This window comes from Camelina sativa, chromosome 14 (genome assembly GCF_030686135.1).
Source record: "Camelina sativa cultivar CO46 ecotype springtype chromosome 14, ASM3068613v1".
NCBI lineage: Eukaryota > Viridiplantae > Streptophyta > Magnoliopsida > Brassicales > Brassicaceae > Camelina > Camelina sativa.
In genome coordinates this window covers 9392635-9412257 of record NC_141893.1, presented here as the reverse complement: position 1 = coordinate 9412257, position 19623 = coordinate 9392635, and the positions used below count along the sequence as shown (strand labels likewise).

The 19623-nt window shown below is 40.9% G+C and overlaps 3 protein-coding genes and 3 pseudogenes across 4 annotated transcripts; 2 read left to right on the top strand and 4 right to left on the bottom strand.

Annotated features, from left to right (window-relative positions):
* The first annotated feature begins 676 nt into the window (after nt 1-676).
* LOC104743432 (uncharacterized) lies at nt 677-1396 on the top strand. Its single transcript, XM_010464515.2, has one exon. It carries the CDS (start codon nt 677-679, stop codon nt 1394-1396), a length of 720 nt encoding a protein of 239 aa, XP_010462817.2.
* Nucleotides 1397-1523: 127 nt separating this feature from the next.
* On the bottom strand, nt 1524-4399 carry LOC104740828 (wall-associated receptor kinase 5-like). Of its 2 annotated transcripts, XM_087482938.1 has the most exons (3): nt 3188-4399; nt 2934-3095; nt 1524-2838 (listed from the first exon to the last, which is right to left on the bottom strand). In XM_087482938.1, the coding sequence occupies exons 1-3, from the start codon at nt 3258-3260 to the stop codon at nt 1646-1648; spliced, it is 1428 nt and encodes a 475-aa protein (XP_087339064.1). In that variant the 5' UTR covers nt 3261-4399; the 3' UTR covers nt 1524-1645. The 2 variants fall into 2 exon arrangements, with proteins under 2 accessions (XP_087339064.1, XP_087339063.1); XM_087482937.1 differs by lacking the exon at nt 3188-4399.
* A 2015-nt stretch (nt 4400-6414) lies between these two features.
* Nucleotides 6415-7714, bottom strand: LOC109128659 (F-box protein At1g30790 pseudogene; annotated as a pseudogene).
* A 1199-nt stretch (nt 7715-8913) lies between these two features.
* On the bottom strand, nt 8914-10187 carry LOC104743430 (F-box protein At1g30790-like; annotated as a pseudogene).
* A 270-nt stretch (nt 10188-10457) lies between these two features.
* Nucleotides 10458-11265, top strand: LOC104740825 (uncharacterized; annotated as a pseudogene).
* Nucleotides 11266-11273: 8 nt separating this feature from the next.
* LOC104740826 (wall-associated receptor kinase 2) lies at nt 11274-14171 on the bottom strand. Its single transcript, XM_010461534.3, has 3 exons — nt 13011-14171; nt 12753-12914; nt 11274-12592 (listed from the first exon to the last, which is right to left on the bottom strand). Exons 1-3 carry the CDS (start codon nt 13846-13848, stop codon nt 11403-11405), a joined length of 2190 nt encoding a protein of 729 aa, XP_010459836.2. The 5' UTR covers nt 13849-14171; the 3' UTR covers nt 11274-11402.
* Between the last annotated feature and the right edge of the window lie 5452 nt (nt 14172-19623).

Genomic DNA, 19623 nt, shown 5'->3' with positions numbered 1-19623 from the left:
TCTCGATTCCTAACCTTCGTGAGGGCTGGAGGTTCTAGTGCCGTTTTGGCGGCCAGCTTGGCGTCTTCATCTTCCACGAGTGCAAACCGGGAAGCTCGATGTAGCGTGTCGTCAATATCTTTGGGTTCCCGGATGTTGAGATCCTTTCGTAAAGCCGAACCGGGAAGTAAACCTTTTCTAAAAGTAGCTATTGCGGCATCTTCCGGGACGGAAACATTCGCCAGTTTTTCTTTAAATCTGCCCAGGAATTTGCCAATAGGCTCGCCAGGTTCTTGGGCCATCAGAGATCCAAACTCATTATACCTCGTTCAATGAAAATTCGGTAATGCTTGAGAAAAGCTGTGGACAGCTGGTTAAAGTTGTCGATTGAATTCGATTAAAGCCGCGTGAACCAAGTCAGAGCGGGACCGGAGAGACTGTCGACAAACAGTTGGCAGTACCCAATATCCCGCTGTTCGTCAGTAAATCGCGCCTTGGCCACGGTTGCAATGAAAGATGTCATCAAGTGGACCGGGTCCTTATCGCCAAGGTAAGTCGGGAGCTTCAGCTTAACGTTCGGTATGACGGTTTGCAGAATCCGCTGAGTGAAGGGGGTTCGCCGAGTGACCTCGACGATCCTGTCGATTTTTGGAGGTGTGATGATAGCCCGGTGGAGGAGAGAGAGAGAGAAGTGACAATGGCGGATACTATCATCAACAGCTTACCTCCAACACACGACACCAAATCTCCATATTATTTCCATCTATATTTTATTCACCAGTTCACCGTATTCGTCAGTACCTTATTCGAGAAACTCAGCGAAGCCAAAGACAACTACGTCATGTGGAGAATCCGATTTCTTGATTTACTCAAATACACGAACAAGATCGGGTTCATCGACGGTACTCTCGAGAAACCAGACCCTGCCTCGCCTTACTACGAGCCATGGAAACAATGCAACTCGATGGTTCTGTGCTGGCTGATGAACTCGGTGACCGAAACGCTTCAAAACCATGTTCTGCACGCTGAGACTGCGCATAAAGCGTGGGAAGATCTCAGGCGTGTGTTTGTTCCATGTTTTGATTCAAAGATCTACGAGCTTCGTCGGAGTCTCGCAACGCTGAGACAAGGTGGTGACTCTGTGGAAGAGTATTTTCGGAAATTTAGTAAAGCTTGGATGGAGTTGTCGGAGTATGATCCTGTCCCCGAGTGTAACTGCGAGGATGCGAAAGGAGCTGAAGAGGCAAGAGAGAAGGAGCAGCGTTACGCGTTTCTGATGGGGTTGAACAAAGATTTGGACTACATGAGAACGCGAATCATGTACAAGAAGACTCCTCCGTCTCTTCACGATGCTTACGTTATGGTTAAGCATTCAGAATCGATTATGAATTTAGGAATTGCAGGTCGATCATCATAACTTTTTTCTCTGTTTTTGTTTTTTTAGATTTTAGTGTTTCCTTTTGAGTTGTTTTCTTAAAAGCCATATTGGAAAATGATGTTCATGATCTGAATTTTTTTTATTGATTACTGGTTAGCATAACAACTAAAGAGGAATATGAGCATGGTTATAGATGAATGATATATACAAATATGTCTCAAAACAAATATAATTGATGAAATAACAAAGAACTAGGATTCTTTTTTTATAACAAAAAAAAGAGATACATCAGCGGCCAGCTTCAATGTCCAATATTGGTACAATATTGATGCTGTCATAGCCAGTGCTACTTGCATCGCCTTGTGTTGATAAGATTTGAATGTCGAGCAAGTTTTCAATCTCCTCTGTTTCAGGATACTGATCCGACCTCTTATGTTTAGTTGTTTTGACTCTCAAGGCCTCTAACTCTACAGCTACTTCCTTCATCTTTGGCCTTTCCTCTCCCGTCACTCTTGTACACTCAAGAGCAATTCTCGCAGCTTCATGGATCTCTCTCTGATTATCCTCGTTCATCACTTGCCGGTCAATAATCTCATGCAATCTATTCTCTTTCATGGCAGAAGCAAAGTAACTCACTAAATGTTTCGAGGTTTGTGGCCGTTCAAAGCACAGTGCTGTTTGACCTGAGAGAAGTTCCATGAGGACCACCCCAAAACTATAAACATCACTCTTCTCGTTTAGAAGCCCTGTGTTGTAGTATTCTGGGTCTAAGTAACCTAGAGTGCCCTGCACCATAGTTGTGAGCTGCTCTTTATCCATCGGTATCAGCCTTGAAGCACCAAAGTCAGCTACTTTTGCAGTCAAGTTTTCATCCAAGAGAATATTAGCCGTCTTGACATCCCGGTGAATTATGGGAATAGAAGCAGAGGAGTGAAGATATGAGAGGGTTCCCGCGACTTCTATGGCTATCCTCAGACGGTGTTCCCAAGTTAGAGAAGTACTAAACATGGAACCGTGCAAGTGATCGAAAAGGGTGCCACTCTTAATATACTCATAGACCAATAAGAGGATTTCAGTCTCCAGACAGCAGCCAAAAAGCTTGACCACGTTCCTGTGGTTAATTTGTGAAAGCACGAGCACTTCGTTAATGAACTGCTCAACTTGGCTATTGTCTCCAAGTCGAGCTTTCTTTATAGCAACTATAGAGTTATCTGGTAATATCCCTTTGTAGACTGTTCCCTGGCCTCCCTGACCCAAGATTCTACTTTCATCATAACCATTAGTTGCTTCCTTCATGCCTACCTCAGTAAATATTTTAACATCATCATTTAATGGCCCTGCTCCTGAGAGTCGCTGTATCAACATACCACCGCCATTTTGCTCGAAGAATTTTTGTCGGAGCTCAGTGTTTTTATGATGTTTCATTTTCTGTTTTATATAACTAACGCCAAGCAGGATAACCAAGAAGCCGATGATGGTTCCTGATCACACACATGACACATCATAGTCACATAGATATGACTAGAATGAGTTTATATGGAAAACAATAAAACCTGAAATATTGAGGAAAGCTTACCAAGAAGAATTATAGTCCATCCAACGTCTTTACGCTTGCAGTTCATAGTGTTGGTATCTAAGTGGTAACCAGATTGGCACTTACAATAGAAGCCTCCAGCCTTGTTTCTACAGGTGTTGGGATCTGAACAGTTATGTCTACTACTAGTACACTCATCAATGTCTGGCCCAAGGAAAAACAGAGCAAGATACAACAACAATTAACTTCCAAAAGAAGAAAGAAGCAAAATAAATTATTATGTCTACTACTAATACCATGGCAGCCGTATGAAAGGTATGGATTCCCCTCAAAACCTTCAAAACATTTGCACGAGTGGAATCGAAGCATGTGCTATTCCCACCACATATGCTCTTGTTTCCAACTTGTTCGCATGTTTATTTTCCAATGGACCAATCTAATACTACAGGGAAGTCTGCGACATTACGCAGATTCTTAAGATACTCCAACGCATCGAAGTTAAATGTACCATTTTCAACGAGAAAGGCATAGCTGCAAGGATTAAAGCTATGCACAAAAGTGTGGTTGTTAAAGCTATATGGTTCGACTCTGAAGAAGCTGCTCCCCCTAGGGACAGAACTCTCGCAGCAACCTTTACCAGAACATTCTCCATTTGCCTCCGGAGGAGAAGCACAAATTGACATGCATCCAAATGCGTGATTAGCAACTCCGTAAGTGCTCAAAAATGCGAAAGTGTTGCAGCCTACTGCAGTAAACTTGTTCTTGGTGGAGATACTTAAATTACCCAGCCTAAAAGTATTGTAAAGCGAACCACTCGAATTTCCTCGGCTATTGTAGCAAGAGTAGGAAGGGGGAACCCGAACACGTAGCTCGCCACTGTGAGAAATATTGATAGCTGGAATGTTGCCAAAGAGTAGCTCCTCTCTCTCATTACAAGTAAGTTGGAAACTACGAGGGTCTCCATAGTAACAACCTGGAGAAGTGCCAAAAGGGTACTCGATTGTGACATTACCACATCTAGTTTGGCAACCTTGAGGAGGTTGAGGTTGTCCCCTGACCAGCTGCGTATAAGCAAAGTAGAAAATAACCACCAAGATCAGAGCCTCTTGCAACTTCATCTTCTCCTTCTCTCTTTTTTTTTTTTTTTTCTCACTTTCTTTTAGTCTTTCTAAATTGGTTTCTCTATGAGTTTTATTTCATCTCTCCGAGGCTTCTGCTTATTATAGCTAAGACCCCAATCTTGAGATGTTCTCTTGACTTGTTTTCGTTGACCTGTCCAAACTTTCCAAATAATTGCAGGAATCTTGCTGTAGTAAGTATTTTACTACACAGAACAGACCAGAAGTAGTGAACTTGTCCAACATTTATCTTCAATGTTGCCTTGTAAGGAAGATATAATTGTAACAATTGGACATGTCAAACAATTTGGTACAAATCATATAGTATTGATTAGTTTTTTAATCATATAAAAAGTGTACCATAGAGTGCTTAAAATAAAAAGTGTACCATAGCTTGTTATTGAATGGAGATTAAAAACTACTAACCCAAGATTCCGACCGGTTCCATCACTCTATTCACGCCATTTACATTCTTATTTAATATCCCAACGTCTATGTCTCTTTCAATTTAATTTTGTAGGAACACACAGATGACAACCACGTACGACGTTGACCTACGTCTATATCTATTTCATTTCAATGATGTTGTTAAATGGTTGACTTGTCGACGCCTCAAAATTACACCTCAATTCAATCTTTTTAGTTTTTACTTAGAAGAGTATATATTTACACCTCAAAATTCAAGTCTTATTTTTCAATTACGAAAATTCGGCCTTGTCCAGTTGTGGCCATGCAGGAATGAGAGACTAGTGATGATCAAAGTATGATCTCTGTTTCTTTTGTAGCTTTTTATTGAATTAAATTAGTGCTATAATCCTTCAAGGGTTTACCCTTCGTTCTATGATTTTTTTTTTTTTTTTTTGTTAAAAGGCTTTCAAATTAAATGCATAAAAGTAATACAAGGATATGATTTTGACGTCATATAGTTTTTGAAAGTAGTTAAAAGCATAAGAACACACAATTAAGTGTATTCTAGATTAGAGAAAGAGAAATCAAGGAACTCGGGTGTTTAACCACGACCACCGCGGCTACCACGACCACGTTTCCCATGTCTTCCAACCGTAGTCCATTCATTCTCTTGAACTTTTTGTGTAGGTTTTATTGACCTCCCTCCTCGAGTCCTTAGAGAGAAGTCACCAATCTCAAAACATGTATCTAAGGAAGCAAACGTATTGCTCCCAAAAATATTCTCGTGCACAACTTCAGTTACCAATAGAGGAGAGCCAATCATTGAAGAAGTCTTAGTTGGTGCAGCCTTTGAAGAGGCCAAAGTAGAGGGAACAGAGATGGCGTTTAAAGACGTAGTAGAAGGAGATAAGCCATGTACAATGGCAGTTGGTGTTGATGGTCCCTCTTCTGATATAGAAGAAGAGTGAGTTAGAGAAGAGACAATATTTGTCTGAGCTTTTTTCAGAAGAGCGAGTGGAGTTGGCTGGGGGAGAGACAACATTTTGCTCTTCAATTGGTGCAACAACCTCTGAAGGAGAACCCTTTGAAGGAGTGGAGACAGTATTGGACTGGCGAAGAAGGAGGCATCTAGTTTCTCTATGTCCTATGTGACCAAATTTCTCACACTTTTTTGGGAGCCAAGAGTACTCAACATCTACCATTGAGACATTACCTAACTTGTCAGCAGCTGCAATCCTATGTGGAAAAGGCCTGTCTAATTCCACTTCCACCATCAACTTAGTCTCACCCATAAGGGTTGGATCCAACCTTGGTTTGCTGGTTAGCATGGGTTCTCCTAATCCTGAAGCTATCCAACTAATTCCCCAATCTGAATAAAGGCAGCTTGGGATGTTCTTTAAACTCACCCATACGGGAACCGAAGTGATCTCAGGTAAAGCTAAAGAAGCAGTAGGTGTCCAAAGTTAAAGTCAACATCTACCTTTCTATGACTTAGAGAACAAGATTTGCATCTTGTGGTAAAATTATTGTGGATACGTGAAACTAATCGTAATGGATAGAGATCATGCAAAGTATCCCTCCTCAAACTCGGAATAACCTTGGAAAGAAGCAGTAAAGGGGAGGGAATCTGCAAGCTTCTAGTTTAATAAGATATACCACCTTCACCTAATCGTTTTCTTCCCTGCTTCTTTGCACTGTTTTTAGAATTAGACCTATATATTGTTAGTTTAAACTCAAATGATAGTTAAGAATTTGGGTTTCCAAAAGATTTGCTTGCCCAAAACTTCCAAAATGGCATAATATAATCTACATAGATAAATAAACGACATCGACAAGCTAGCAAACAGTTCAATGATATCTTGTGCATATATATTATTACCTTAGCAAAACCAAACAATTTAGAAAAAGTCAAAAACAAACAAAAACACTCAAAACATGAACAACAGTTAAACAAACAGTACACATGTCAGAAAATGCAAATCATCAATGGTATATAAGATAACAAACTTGATATTGATTAAAAAGAAGAAAAAACCAAGTCTAGCTATCAAGCTCTTACATTAAGGTCCTTAAAAAGAAAAAGAAAAAAAACACGCATTACAAAGAGGCAATACTTTCGACGTGTTCGGGTGAGATAGTGACGGTCATATTCTTTAGGAGTCCATATCGGCGCCAAAACTCTTCATCGTCTACAATTCTGTGGAGCCTAATGCTTCTGATGTTCTTCTTTTCTACATTGTAGTAGAAAATGAAGAAGGGTTGACCAAAGTTTAGGAGATATTTTGGGGCAAAAATGATTCCACCAGCCTTGTTCGTGCCCGGGGAAGTCACATCGGCCAAAGGGAAGGGAAGCTCAAATGTTTGCTAGGGCCAATCATGTTTCAAGGCATCCTCAAGTATCCATAAACCAAAACTTTGGAAAGGAGCATATGGGTATATTGAAATCGAAGCTAACTTCCCTCGGTAATCTATCAATATTGATTCAAACTCCCAGAAGAGAACATCCCTAGGCGCTTTAACAAAACTTATTTTCTCGTATCTAACATCAAAGCACACAATCACCGGATCCATTCTTAGATTAGGGGCCCAAGCAGCATAATAGATGGAACCGTTGATGTAAAGTCCATCGGCTACAGGGTAATATGGAGCGGTGGTAACCTGTTTGCGTGATACTTCTCCTCTTCCTCCAAATGTTATAACCTCGTGAACTAGAAAATCAGGAAACAGGTCAGGACGAGTCACCAGGTTCATCGCTTTGAATTGACGACCAATAGGATCATATCCCAAGGATGCGCGGATTCCTTTAATGGGTAAGGTAATGACTTGCCTCGTGGTCGGGTTACATACAATGAACTGAAATCTACTACTACAACAACCGAGAAAGCCGTGGATGGAAGGACACTTGAAGTTGTAATTCAAGACCACAGAAGGTATTGTCATGTCTAGCGTAGCAACTAAAGAAGAAGATTTCTCTTCCTCGAAGGAAGAGGAAAAAATGAACAAACGCTCAACGTCACGCTTGGCGTATACACCACCGTTACATAAAGTGACTATAAAACGCGATCGCGTCGAGGACAAAGTGTAGTAGGAATCGACAAATCTCTGGCTTCGGATGATGGAAGACCATATCTTTGACATGCATCGGGCCTTCATCATAGACTTTGTTGTCGGCAATCTACTCAGTATCTCCACCTCTAAATCATAAGGGATCGAAGATTGTAGCTTGTCTTTCTCATCTTCCACCTCACTGCTCTTGATGACAGTTCCCAACAAAACCATGGATTCGACTTGGCAAAGGCGTTTCCTTCAGGAGCTTGGATCGGTGCTAAAAACACATACACTGCTGATACACAAATCAGATATGATTGAGATGTTTCTAATCTAACGAGTGTGACTTCATGCTTGTAAACTAAGAAATGATAAAACCCTAAATATTTGGGCTCTAGACGGGAAATATAAGGCCCATTAAAGCCCAACTAAACATAAAAAAAAAAAAAAAAATTTCAAGACTAGAAAAGTCAAAATCGAAAGGTATAAAAACAAGCAACCCCTAGAATTTAGAAGAAGAGCTTTAGGAGGACTGAGAGCAGTGACGAGTGACGACGACAATGGCGAAAAGTATCACAATCGATGACGAGTCTCCATATTATGTCCAAACAGAGTATCTTGAACTATCACCCAATCTTGAGATGTTCTCTTGACTTGTTTACGTTGACCTGTCTAAACTTTCCAAATAATTGCAGGAATCTTGATCTAGTAAGTATTTAACTACACAGACCAGACCAGACCAAGTAGTGGACTTGTCAAACATTTATCTTTAATGTTGCCTTGTAAGGAAGATGTAATTGTAACAATTGGACTTGTCAAACAATTTGGTACAAATCATATATTGATTAGTTTTTTAATCATGTAACAAGTACATCATAGCTTGTTATTGAATGGAGACTAAAAACTACTAAAGCCCAAGATCCCGACCGGTTCGATCACCCCTATTCACGCACTTTACATTCCTATTTAATATCCCGACGTCTATGTCTCTATAAGACACACAGATGACAATATAATCTTATAGTTTAATATGATAGACCACCTTCACCTAAACGTTCTCTTTTCTGCTTCTTTGCACTGTCTTTTAGAATTAGACCTATTGGTAATTAAAGTCAAATGATCATTGTTGGTTTTCCAAGAGATTTGCTTGCCTAAAACTTCCACAGTGGCTTAAATCTACATAGATAAATAAAAAAACAACAACCACAAGCTTCTCGATGGTATCTGCATCATACAGTTCAATGAATAATTCTTCTTACCTTCTAGCAGAAACAAATGGTTTAGAAAAAAACAAACAAAACACTCAACACATGAACAACAATTAAACAAAATACACATGTCAGAGAATCCAAATCATGAGTGGTAAGATAAGTTTGCTAGGTGTTGAAAGAAGAAAAATCCAAGTCTATATCAAGCTTTTCCATTAAAAAATAAATAAAAAACACACATTACAAAGAGGCAATACTTTCAACGTGTTCGGGTGAGATAGTGACGTACGTCTTCCGTAGGAGTCCATATCGGCGCCGAAACTCTTCATCGTCTGCAATTCCGTGGAGCCTAACGCTTCTCATGTCTTTCTTTTCTACATTGTAGTAGAAAATGAACAAGGTTTGACCAATGTCTGGGAGATATTTTGGGGCAAAAATGATTTCACCAGCCTTGTTGGTGCCCGGGGAAGTCATATTGACCAATGTCTGGGAGATATTTTGGGGCAAAAATGATTTCACCAGCCTTGTTGGTGCCCGGGGAAGTCATATTGACCAAAGGGAACGGAAGCTCAAACGTTTTCTTGGACCATTCATGTTTTGTGGCATCCTCAAGTATCCATAAACCGAAACTTTGGAAAGGTTTAAAGGCGTTTACAAAAATCGAAGCTAACGTCCCTCGGTAATCTATCAATATCGAGTCACCCCAAAACAGAGGATCCGTAGGCACTTTAATAAAACTTATGTTCTCGTATCTAACATCAAAACCCGCAATCAACGGGTCTAGTCTTTCGTCCCAAGCACCGTAATAGATGGAACCATTGATGTAAAGGCCATCGGTAAAAGGGTAATAACGAGCGGTGGTAACCTGATTACGTGATACTTCTCCTGTTCTGCCAAGTGTTATAACCTCGTGCACTAGAAATTTAAGAGGCCGGTCAGGAGACGACACCAGGTTCAACGCTTTGAATTGACGACCAATAGGATCATATCCCAAGGATGCGCAGGGTCCTTTAATGGGTAAGGTAATGACTTGCCTCGTGCTCGGGTTACATACAATGAACTGATAATTATTAGAATAACAACTGAGAAAGCCGTGGATGGAAGGACACTTGAAGTTGCTATACAAGACCACATCAAAAGGTATTGTCATGTCTAGCTTGGCAACTAAAGAAGAAGATTTCACCTCGAAGGAAGAGGAAAATATGAACAAACGCTTCAACTCAGCCGGGGCGGATACACCATTACAGCAAGTCACTGTAAAACGCGATCGCGTCGAGGAGGACAAAGCGTAGTATGAATCGATGAATCTCTGACTTCGGATGAAGGAAGACCATACCTTTGACACACATAGGAGCTTCATAAGAGACTTTTCCGGCAATCTAGTCAGTATCTCCGCCTCTAAATCATTAGGGATCGGAACTAGCTTGTCTTTTTGATCGTTCTCGTTACAACCTCCCTCACTGCTCTTGATGATCGCACGCAGTTCCCAACAAAACCATGGAGTCGACTCGGCAGAAGCGTTTCTTTTGGTGGGTCTTCGTCAGAAACTTCACCAAGATAGATTGCTTCTAACAACACATACTCACACAAATCATCCAACTGAGATAGTTTCTATTCTAATGTGTGTGACAATGCTTGTAAAGCAAGGAATGATAAAAACCCTAGAACTTTGAGCTCCCCATGGGAAATATAATAAGGCCCATTAAAGCCCAACTACCAACTGTTTACATTTTTTTTTTAATTTAAATTAATTATTTTAAGACTAAAATCGAAAGGGATAAAAAGAAGCAATCCCTAGAATTTAGAGTGACGAGTGACGACGACAATGGCGAAAAGTATCACAATCGATGAAGAGTCTCCGTATTATGTACAACCAGAGTATCTTGAACTATCACCCAATTCCTTCTCTATCGAAAAACTAAACGAAGCCGAAGACAACTACATCTTCTGGAAAAAACGATTTCTCGATTTCCTTCGATTCACGAACAAGATCGGATTCATCGACGGCACAATCGAGAAACCAGAACCTTCCTCACCGCTCTATCAGCCATGGAAACGATGCAACGCGATGGTTATGCTTTGGCTGATGAATTCGATGAGCGAGACGCTTGTGAAGTCTGTGTTGTACGCGGAGACTGCGCATAAAGCGTGGGAAAGTCTAAGGAGCAGGTTCGTTCCGAGCGTCGATTTGAAGATTTACGAGCTTCGTCGGAGACTCGCGTCGCTGAGGAAAGGTGGTGTTGTCGGAGTATGATCCTGTGCCAGAGTGTAAGTGCGGTGGTTGCAATTGCGAGAGTACGAAACTAGCTAAAGAGGCGAGAGAGAAGGAGCAGCGTTACGAGTTTTTGATGGGTTTGAACAGAGGATCTGACGGTGTGATGACAACGATCATGCTCGAGAAACCTCCTCCGTCTCTTTACCAAGCTTTCGCTAGAGTTGAGCAAGCAGAATCGATGATGAAGAGGTACAGGAGATGAAGAGTTCATAACACTTTTTCTCTATGTTTTCATTTTTATGCCTTTGTTTAGATTCTAGTGTTTATTATTTCAGTTGTTTCATTGTCGTATGGAAATAAGATTCATGAACATAAAAGCTCTAAGTTTGCCAATAACCAGATAGATTATGGATATATGAACATGATTATGTATGATATACAAGAACGTATCCCAAAATATAATTGATGAAGTAACAAAGAGATACATATGTGATGTTGTGTCAAAGCATTAACATCAGCGACCAGCTTCAATGTCCAATATTGCTACATTCTTAATGCTGTCATAACCACGGCTACTACTAGTATCGCCTTGTGCTGATAAGGTTTGAATGCCGAGCAAGTGTTCATTCTCCTCAGGATACTGATCCGACCACTTATGCTTTGTTGCTTTGACTCTCAAGGCCTCTAGCTCTGCAGCTACTTCTTTCATCTTTGGCCTTTCCTCTCCCATAATTCTTGTACATTTAAGAGCAATTCTTGCAGCTTCCCGGATCTCACACTGATTGTCCTCGTTTATTACTTGCCCATTAACAATCTCATGCAACCTATTCTCTTTCACGGCAGAACCAAAGTAACTCACCAGATGTTTTGATGTTTGTGGCCGTTCAAAGCACAATGCCTTTTCACCTGAGATTAGTTCCATGAGGACTACCCCAAAGCTATAAACATCGCTCTTCTCGTTCAGAAGTCCTGTGTTGTAGTATTCTGGGTCTAAATAGCCGAGAGTTCCTTGCACCATTGTTGTGAGCTGCTCTTTATCCATCGGTATCAGCCTTGATGCACCAAAGTCAGCTACTTTTGCAGTTAAGTCTTCATCCAAGAGAATATTAGCAGTCTTGACATCGCGGTGGATTATGGGAATAGAAGCAGAGGAGTGTAGATATGAAAGAGTTCCAGCGACTTCTATTGCTATCCTTAGACGGTGTGCCCATGTTAGGGAAGAATCAAACATGGGACCATGCAAGTGATCGAAAAGGGTGCCACTGTTAATGAACTCATAGACCAGCAAAGGAATTTCGGTCTCTAGACAGCAGCCCAAAAGCTTGACCACGTTCCTGTGGTTAATTTTTGAAAGCACGAGCACTTCGTTGATGAACTGCTCTACTTGGCTACTGTCTCCAAGCCGAGCTTTCTTTATAGCAACTATGGAGTTATCTGGTAATATCCCTTTGTAGACTGTTCCCTGGCCTCCCTGGCCCAAGATTCTGCATTCATCATAACCATTAGTTGCTTTCTTCATGCCTTCCTCAGTAAATATTTTAACATCATCATTTAATGGCCCTGCTCCTGAGAGTCGCTGTATCAAGATGCCACCACCATTTTGCTCGAAATTTTTTTGTCGGAGCTCAATATTTTTCCGGTGCTTCATTTTTTGTCTTATACAGCTAACGCCAAGCAGGATGACCAAGAAGCCGATGATGGTTCCTGATCACACATATGACACATTATAGTCACAATAAAACCTGAAATATTGAGGAAAGCTTACCAAGAAGCTTATTCCATTATTTATTGATTTGGTTTATGATATGATTAGAATGAGTTTATATGGGAAACAATAAAACCTGAAATATTGAGGAAAGCATACCAAGAAGAATTATAGTCCATCCAATGTCTTTAAGCTTGCAGCTCATAGTGTTGGTATCTAAGCGGTAACCAGATTGGCACTTACAATAGAAGCCTCCAGCCTTGTTTCTACAGGTGTTGGGATCCGAACAGTTATGTCTACCACTAGTACACTCATTAATGTCTGGCCCAAGGAAAAACAAAGCAAGGTACAACTGTGTGAGGACAACAATTAACTTTCAAAATAAGAAAGAAGCAAATAGACTATTATGAAGTATACCATGGCAGCCGTATGAAAGGTATGGATTCCCCTCAAAACCTTCCAAGCATTTGCAGTTATACCCGACTCCACGAGTAGAATCGAAACATGCGCTGTTCCCACCACATATGCTTGTGTTTCCAACCTGTTCGCATGTTTGTTTTCCAATGGACCAATCTAATACCATAGGGAAGTCCATGGCATTTCGCAGATTCTTAAGGTCGTCCAACACATCAAAGTTAAATGTACCATTTTCGACGAGAAAGGCATAGCTGCAAGGACTAAAGCTATGCACAGAAGTGTGGTTGTTAAAGCTATATGTTTTGACTGCAAAGAAGTTGCTCGCCCTACGAACAGGACTCTGGCAGCAACCTGTACCATAACATTCTCCATTTTCCACCGGAGGAGAAGTACAAATTGACATGCATCCAGATGAGAAATTTGCATCTCCATAAGTGTTCAGAAATGCGTAAGTGTCGCAGCCTAATGCAGTAAACCTGTTTTTAGTGCTGAGAGTTAAACCACCCAGCATAATAGTAATGGATTGAGAACTATTAAAATTTCCTTGGCTATTGTAGCAAGAGTAGGAAGGGGGAACCCGAACACGTAGCTCGCCGCTGTAAGAAATGTTGATGACTGGAATGCTGCCAAAGAGTAGCTCCTCTTTCTCGTTACAACTAAGATTGAAACTACGAGGGTCTCCATAGTAACAATCTGGAGAAGTGCCAAAAGGGTACTCGATTGTGACATTTCCACATCTAGTTGGGCAACTCTCGCGAGGTTGAGGTTGTCCCTTGACGAGCTGCGTGTATGCAAGAGAGAAAATAGCCACCAAGAACACACCCTCCTGCAACTTCATCTTCTTCCTCTCTCTTTCCCACTTTCTTTCAATCTCTCTAAATTTGTTTCTCTTTGAGTTTTCTCTGATCTGCCCGAGTCTTCTTAAAGCTAATAAAACAAACTCCACGCTTGAGATGTTCTCTTGACTTGTTCCCCTTGACTTGTCCCCATGTCGTTACTAATTGCAGGAAGCTGCTATACGATTACAGTGTTTAAGTAGAGAGACCAGACCAAGTCAATGTAACGCAAGGAGGACGTATAAGTAGTGGACTTGTCAACCATTTAAACTTCAATCTCTATCGTCTCTCTTACTTTATTTCCACCTCACAAATCTCTTATACTATTATTATTGAAATATGCAAATTTCCTTAAGAAAAGACATGTAGTAATAATAAGGCTCTCTGTTTTCCTTTGAACAAACATTCTAGTGGTTACACACTGTTACTTCACGAGTTGGTTTTCCTCATTACGACATAAATTGCACATAGTTATGAGTTAATTAATTAGTTTTTTTCTTATAGGAAACAAACCCCATTACATGCGGTGTAACACTCTTCACTCATCATATTCGCAGAACCGTTCCTATTTTTCCAGAAATTGCACGAATCTACAAGACTAAAAAACAACTACACAAAACAAGACTATGCCAATTAATGTAACACACAAGGAGGAGGTTAATACATGCTTCATATCCCAACGTGTACGTTTACTTAGGTTGAACAGTGACAGCTTTAGGTCTCGGTCCTCTCGTCGTTTCTTGATATCTTGTTCGTTTCCCTCATAGTGGGGTAGCCAATTTGGCTTTGCACGATATATTTATGGGAATTTACCATCTACACCCACTTTCACATAAACTATTAACACTTACACCCACTCTCTACTATCTTTATACTTTCTTTCTGTAAAATTACAACTTACCCTTCAAATCTCTCTTCCACCAAACTTAACTTACCTATATCTATTCTTTCTCTGTTCAGTATATTTTTTTCACAACCGTAAAAACACAAAATCCCAAATCCCCCAAACCCTAGATCCCCAATTCTCATCAACCCTAGAATCGTATCCCCAATTCTCATCAATTATCCATCTGGTCCGTTTTCCCTTGTATCCTACCACACCTCACGTTTGTCCCATTACCTCCATTTGTTCCGGTTTCCCTTAAACTTGCCGCCATGAACCGTCTTCGCATATGGCAGAGACCCGTCGTCGCATATCCAAATCCTCGGCCGATGAACCGTCATCTACAACTGTTGGTGATACTTCTGGAGAAGAATCTGCAGAGTGGGATGATCTTCTCCTTCGCCGTCTGTTCGCAACTGACCGTTTCCCCGACGTTAGGTTGAATGTTTACTCACGGCCTGATATCCTGACGGCCATTTACAAGGTCCTCAAAGGCACTCTCCAATTCGATAGGATTCTTAGCTCAAGTCTGGGTTCTCTATTCAGGCTTCGTATTGGTGAGTCTCCTATATCTTGCAAATTACTCCACGCTCTGCTTTGTAGGCAGGTTTTGTCCAAAAAGAAGTACGAGATGTGGACTGTTTTTGGTGGATACCCTATGAGGTTTTCTTTAGTTGAATTTGGTGTTGTAACTGGCCTTTCATGTGGCGAATTTCCGGAAGATTACGACCCCGAAGACGACCCTGCTCCCGACTCTGATGATGAATGTTACTGGGACAAGTTGATTGGGGAAGATCGGAAGACAACCCTAGCTGATGTGTCCACCACTTTTGAAGACCCTACTATTAAGGATTTGGATCGGAAGCTTCGGTTTGCGTTGCTTCTCATAGTCGATGGTGTACTCATTGCCTCCAGGCAAACGCATAGACCAACGTGGAAGTATGTTGAGATGCTTGAAGACATCGACTCGTTCATAACATTTCCTTGGGGCAGAGAATCCTTCTTGAAGACTACTTCCACTATGAGACCTGATCTCAAACCGCAATCCAAACCAGTGGCTAAAAGACTTAAACGGCAGGGCAAGGTTCTTAAACCAATGGACCCCTTGAAGAGTTTCACCGAGAAGTTACAACAGAAGTCCTTCCGTTTGCATGGCTTCCCTCTTGCACTTCAACTGCTCGCATATCGTAACATTTCTGGATTACGAGACAAGGTACAAGGTGTTGGTGAAAGCCGCACTTTCTTGGAATGGTCTTCAGTTGACCTACCAAAGAATAATCTACCTCTAACAGACGTCATATGTGTTGAGCATTATCCAGATGTAAGTTTTCATATGTACATTTTATTAATCTTTGGATTACATTATCCACGTGGATACACAAATTCTGACATTTTATCTACCACAACCGCAACTATTAGTTTCTCCGTATTTGGAAGATGTCCAACAAGAATCTGGTTGGGGAGAGTGGGACGATGAGATTAAAGACAAAAGGATTGCTCATATGGAAAGTCTCATTCAGGCAGGACATGTCTTTACCAAAAAGGAATGGCCAGGGGGTGATTGTTCTTTGCCTTTAATAACTTTACCAGATAAGAAGGGCAAAAGGTTTCACAGGAAGCACATTATTCCTAGGCGGAAAGAGATTTCGGCCAAACTTCGTGTCAATCACCCTTCACCCAAGTCCAAATGCTCGAGTTTTAAGAGGCCCATGTTATCTTCTCCAATACTGACGATAACGTTTTGTCTGAGTTCAAAGCTGTTGTACAGAAAGAACTTAATTCTATTAGAGATGCGACAGATAGTAAGTTTAAAAAGTTAGAATCTGAGAACAGGAAACTACAAGCTCAGATTAACACCCTTCGATTCCGTAGGCGGTTAAGACTACCACTAAGGCGCACCATTAGGAGGCCTGCATCCAAAAGTCCCTCCATTGGCAAGGAATCACCACCTTCAACTGTCGCAGGCGATGAGTTTACCTGTCCAAAGAATGCTGCAGAGAATGAGACGGTCCGAACGCCACCCCCAACTACTCAACAATCTCCTAGCAAAGTAGTCACGTCTCCTGATGATATCCTTCTTAACCCACTCGACTGGGAACAATATGTCCACCCGTTTGGGACAACGGTATGTAGTTGTTTTCAATCATCCGGGAGCTAGTTTGTCTGCATCTATATTCATCTTAATCAATTTATACATGAACTTTCTGTTGGAAACATCCCGTCCGCTATGAAAGATGTGATTCAGAATGATTCAGGATGTCCGGACTCTTGCCTCAATCCCATTTATGACACCGAGACTAAGGTTAGACACACTTGTACCTTTTCTATGAAACTTCGAGTATCTTCCTTTTTGTTACCTAAACGACCTTTTGGAAAACAGCAATCCCCGATATATGACACTGTCACCAAACCTGTTCCCTTCGATGACCAATCAGTACATATCCCATATCTTTCCTTCTTCATAATTTACCTCTGTTTGCAAAACTTTCACTGTCCATGTGTATACATTTTCAATATACAGGCTGCGACACATATTGATCAAAACCAAGTTAACTCCGCTGACCATGTATCTCCACAACCCCTACAACCTTACACCAGCTTGTTACAGGAATTTATAGGGAACTCTAATGTCAATCCTCAATTACCTGCTCCTAGTCCTGTCCTTGACGGTACACCCTCCAATGGTATTGAGGTACTGATTTACCAGATTAATATACTTCCCGAGTAAGTCTCTATAATCAAGTATATCTGACTACTCAAACACTTGATGAGCTTGATGCAGAAAATTGCCGCTGACAATGTGTTGGAAGCCACTCCCCTAACGTTAGCCATCTATTGTATTGAGGTAAGAAATTCCGATAATTTCCTATCATTTTTATCCTATCCACATGGACACGTCTTTCCGGCTAACTTTCTAGGAACAACTTTTACATTTCCACATGGATATGCAACATCATTCCGAAACTTTTTCCTTGCAGGACACCAATGTTGACATTGACAGAGCTTGGGTCGTTGAGGTACCACAGACAAATCTTACTTCAAAAACAATTAGTTAGTTTTCTCTATTTTACCAAATATTTAAATTTCCCAACTTGCTTCATTAGGATTCTGGGCGTGATTCCCCCCTACAGAGCAACAAATCTGACACCGAAGACACAAAGGTAATGCATCCTTCTCTACATTTTATCGAATCCCTGCCTAATAGTTTGCTGAAAATGATGTCTATTTAACCTCACAGAGCAATGCTACGCCCATAGACCCTGTTGATGTCAGTGATTTTTCGCCCTCCAGACCTACACAAAAGGGTATTCTCTCGGAACCAGAAGAGGCCCTTCTCTCGGCTGTTATGCGGATACCTCCACGTTCACCGTCACATCTACCTGACCTTCTACTCATTGTCGACAAAGATTTAGCCTCCCTCATGAAAAAATCTCTGAAAGCATGCCCAAACACGTAACTTTCTACACATCCTGTGCCGTATTTTATTCTAACAATATCGGATCAAGGAACTAACTGTGGATATCATTTTCAAAACCTCCAGGATGCACATAACCAAATGTGGATACCCAATTGACAACTTGTTTTATAAACAGCTATCAAAGCCTATGAATTGGGTTAGTACTTTGGTAAGTATTTCCTATCTAGTAACCACTACAGATGATTTTAGTTCATCTATACTTACACATTCTTTTCACCCTCTTTTTTTTCAGCATATGGAGGTTTTAGTGCATTTGCTACAAAAAAAGCTGGATAAAGTCCTATCCATTGAACGCTCTATCTTCTTATCACCCTGGCTTGGGAACTACTTACAAGGGAAGTATCCTTCCTTCTGTCAAGCAAAAGTTAAGTCCAAAGTCAAGTGGGACAATAAGCTAAAACGTAAATCCTATGGTAATCCTTCAGAGTGGTTTGTGGATTGGGACACGATATATATTCCGATGATTTGGGACAATTCTCACTGGGTTGGCCTGGTCATCAATCTCTCCAATTGGAGCATAGAAATCCTCGATCCTAATGTTACTCTATAGGACGATGCTTAGGTTGCCAAATATATATCCCCGTTCACAGAGCAGCTGCCATACCTTATTTTTAAACTGTGCACACCGCCTTCAACTTAGGATCATGGCTGCACTCCATTCACTTGGTTGAGGGTCCAGGACATTTACGTCAATGAGAGATGTGGTGATTGTGGTCCTCTTGCCATGAAGTTGCTAGAGATCGTCGCTACTGGATTTGGTCCAGAACTCATGTCTCAGATCACCGACCAAATCGTCAATGATATTAGGGCACAATACGCGTTGGACCTCTATAAGGAATTTGTCGCACCCATCTATTCTAATTAGTTTCAAACTTTCATTCGCTCCCTTTGTTAGTTTTCCTATCTGTGTGTTTGTAGCATTCCGTACTATTAACATTTACCTATTTTACGTTCTTAAAAACTCCCGGCTAAGTACTTATCTATTCACGTGTCCACGTGGATACCACAATTACTGTAACACATATATCAACTCCTCAACATATGTCCATGTATATCCACGGGGAAAGATATGTGTGAATATCCTTACTATTAAACTAGTAACCAGTTTTCATCCGGGCAGTTAACCTACATTTACCCCTTCCAGTTAGAGCCCATATCCAAATGTACATGTTTTTGTGGATACCTTCAGAATCGAATATTTTGTTTACATGTACGTGTCCATGTGGATACTACGAAATTACTAAAAAAATATGTCACCTACTTAACATATATCCACGTATAGCTACATATATCCACTTGGACAGACATGTTTGGATACCCTTACTATTTAACTAGTAACCAGTTTTCATCCTTACTATTTAACTACTAAACAGTGTTCATCCGGCCGACGACCTCAAATCTTATCTACACAGCAAC

Coding starts and splice junctions, on each gene's coding strand:
- LOC104740826 (XM_010461534.3), bottom strand. CDS start 13,848: ATGAAGTTGCAGGAGGGTGTGTTCTTGGTGGCTATTTTCTCTCTTGCA. Junction 12,915..13,010: donor CCTTTCATACGGCTGCCATG/GTATACTTCATA, acceptor TCCTTGGGCCAG/ACATTAATGAGTGTACTAGT. Junction 12,593..12,752: donor ATGGACTATAATTCTTCTTG/GTATGCTTTCCT, acceptor ATGTGTGATCAG/GAACCATCATCGGCTTCTTG.
- LOC104743432 (XM_010464515.2), top strand. CDS start 677: ATGGCGGATACTATCATCAACAGCTTACCTCCAACACACGACACCAAA.
- LOC104740828 (XM_087482938.1), bottom strand. CDS start 3,260: ATGCTTCGATTCCACTCGTGCAAATGTTTTGAAGGTTTTGAGGGGAAT. Junction 3,096..3,187: donor CCTTTCATACGGCTGCCATG/GTATTAGTAGTA, acceptor TCCTTGGGCCAG/ACATTGATGAGTGTACTAGT. Junction 2,839..2,933: donor ATGGACTATAATTCTTCTTG/GTAAGCTTTCCT, acceptor GTGTGTGATCAG/GAACCATCATCGGCTTCTTG.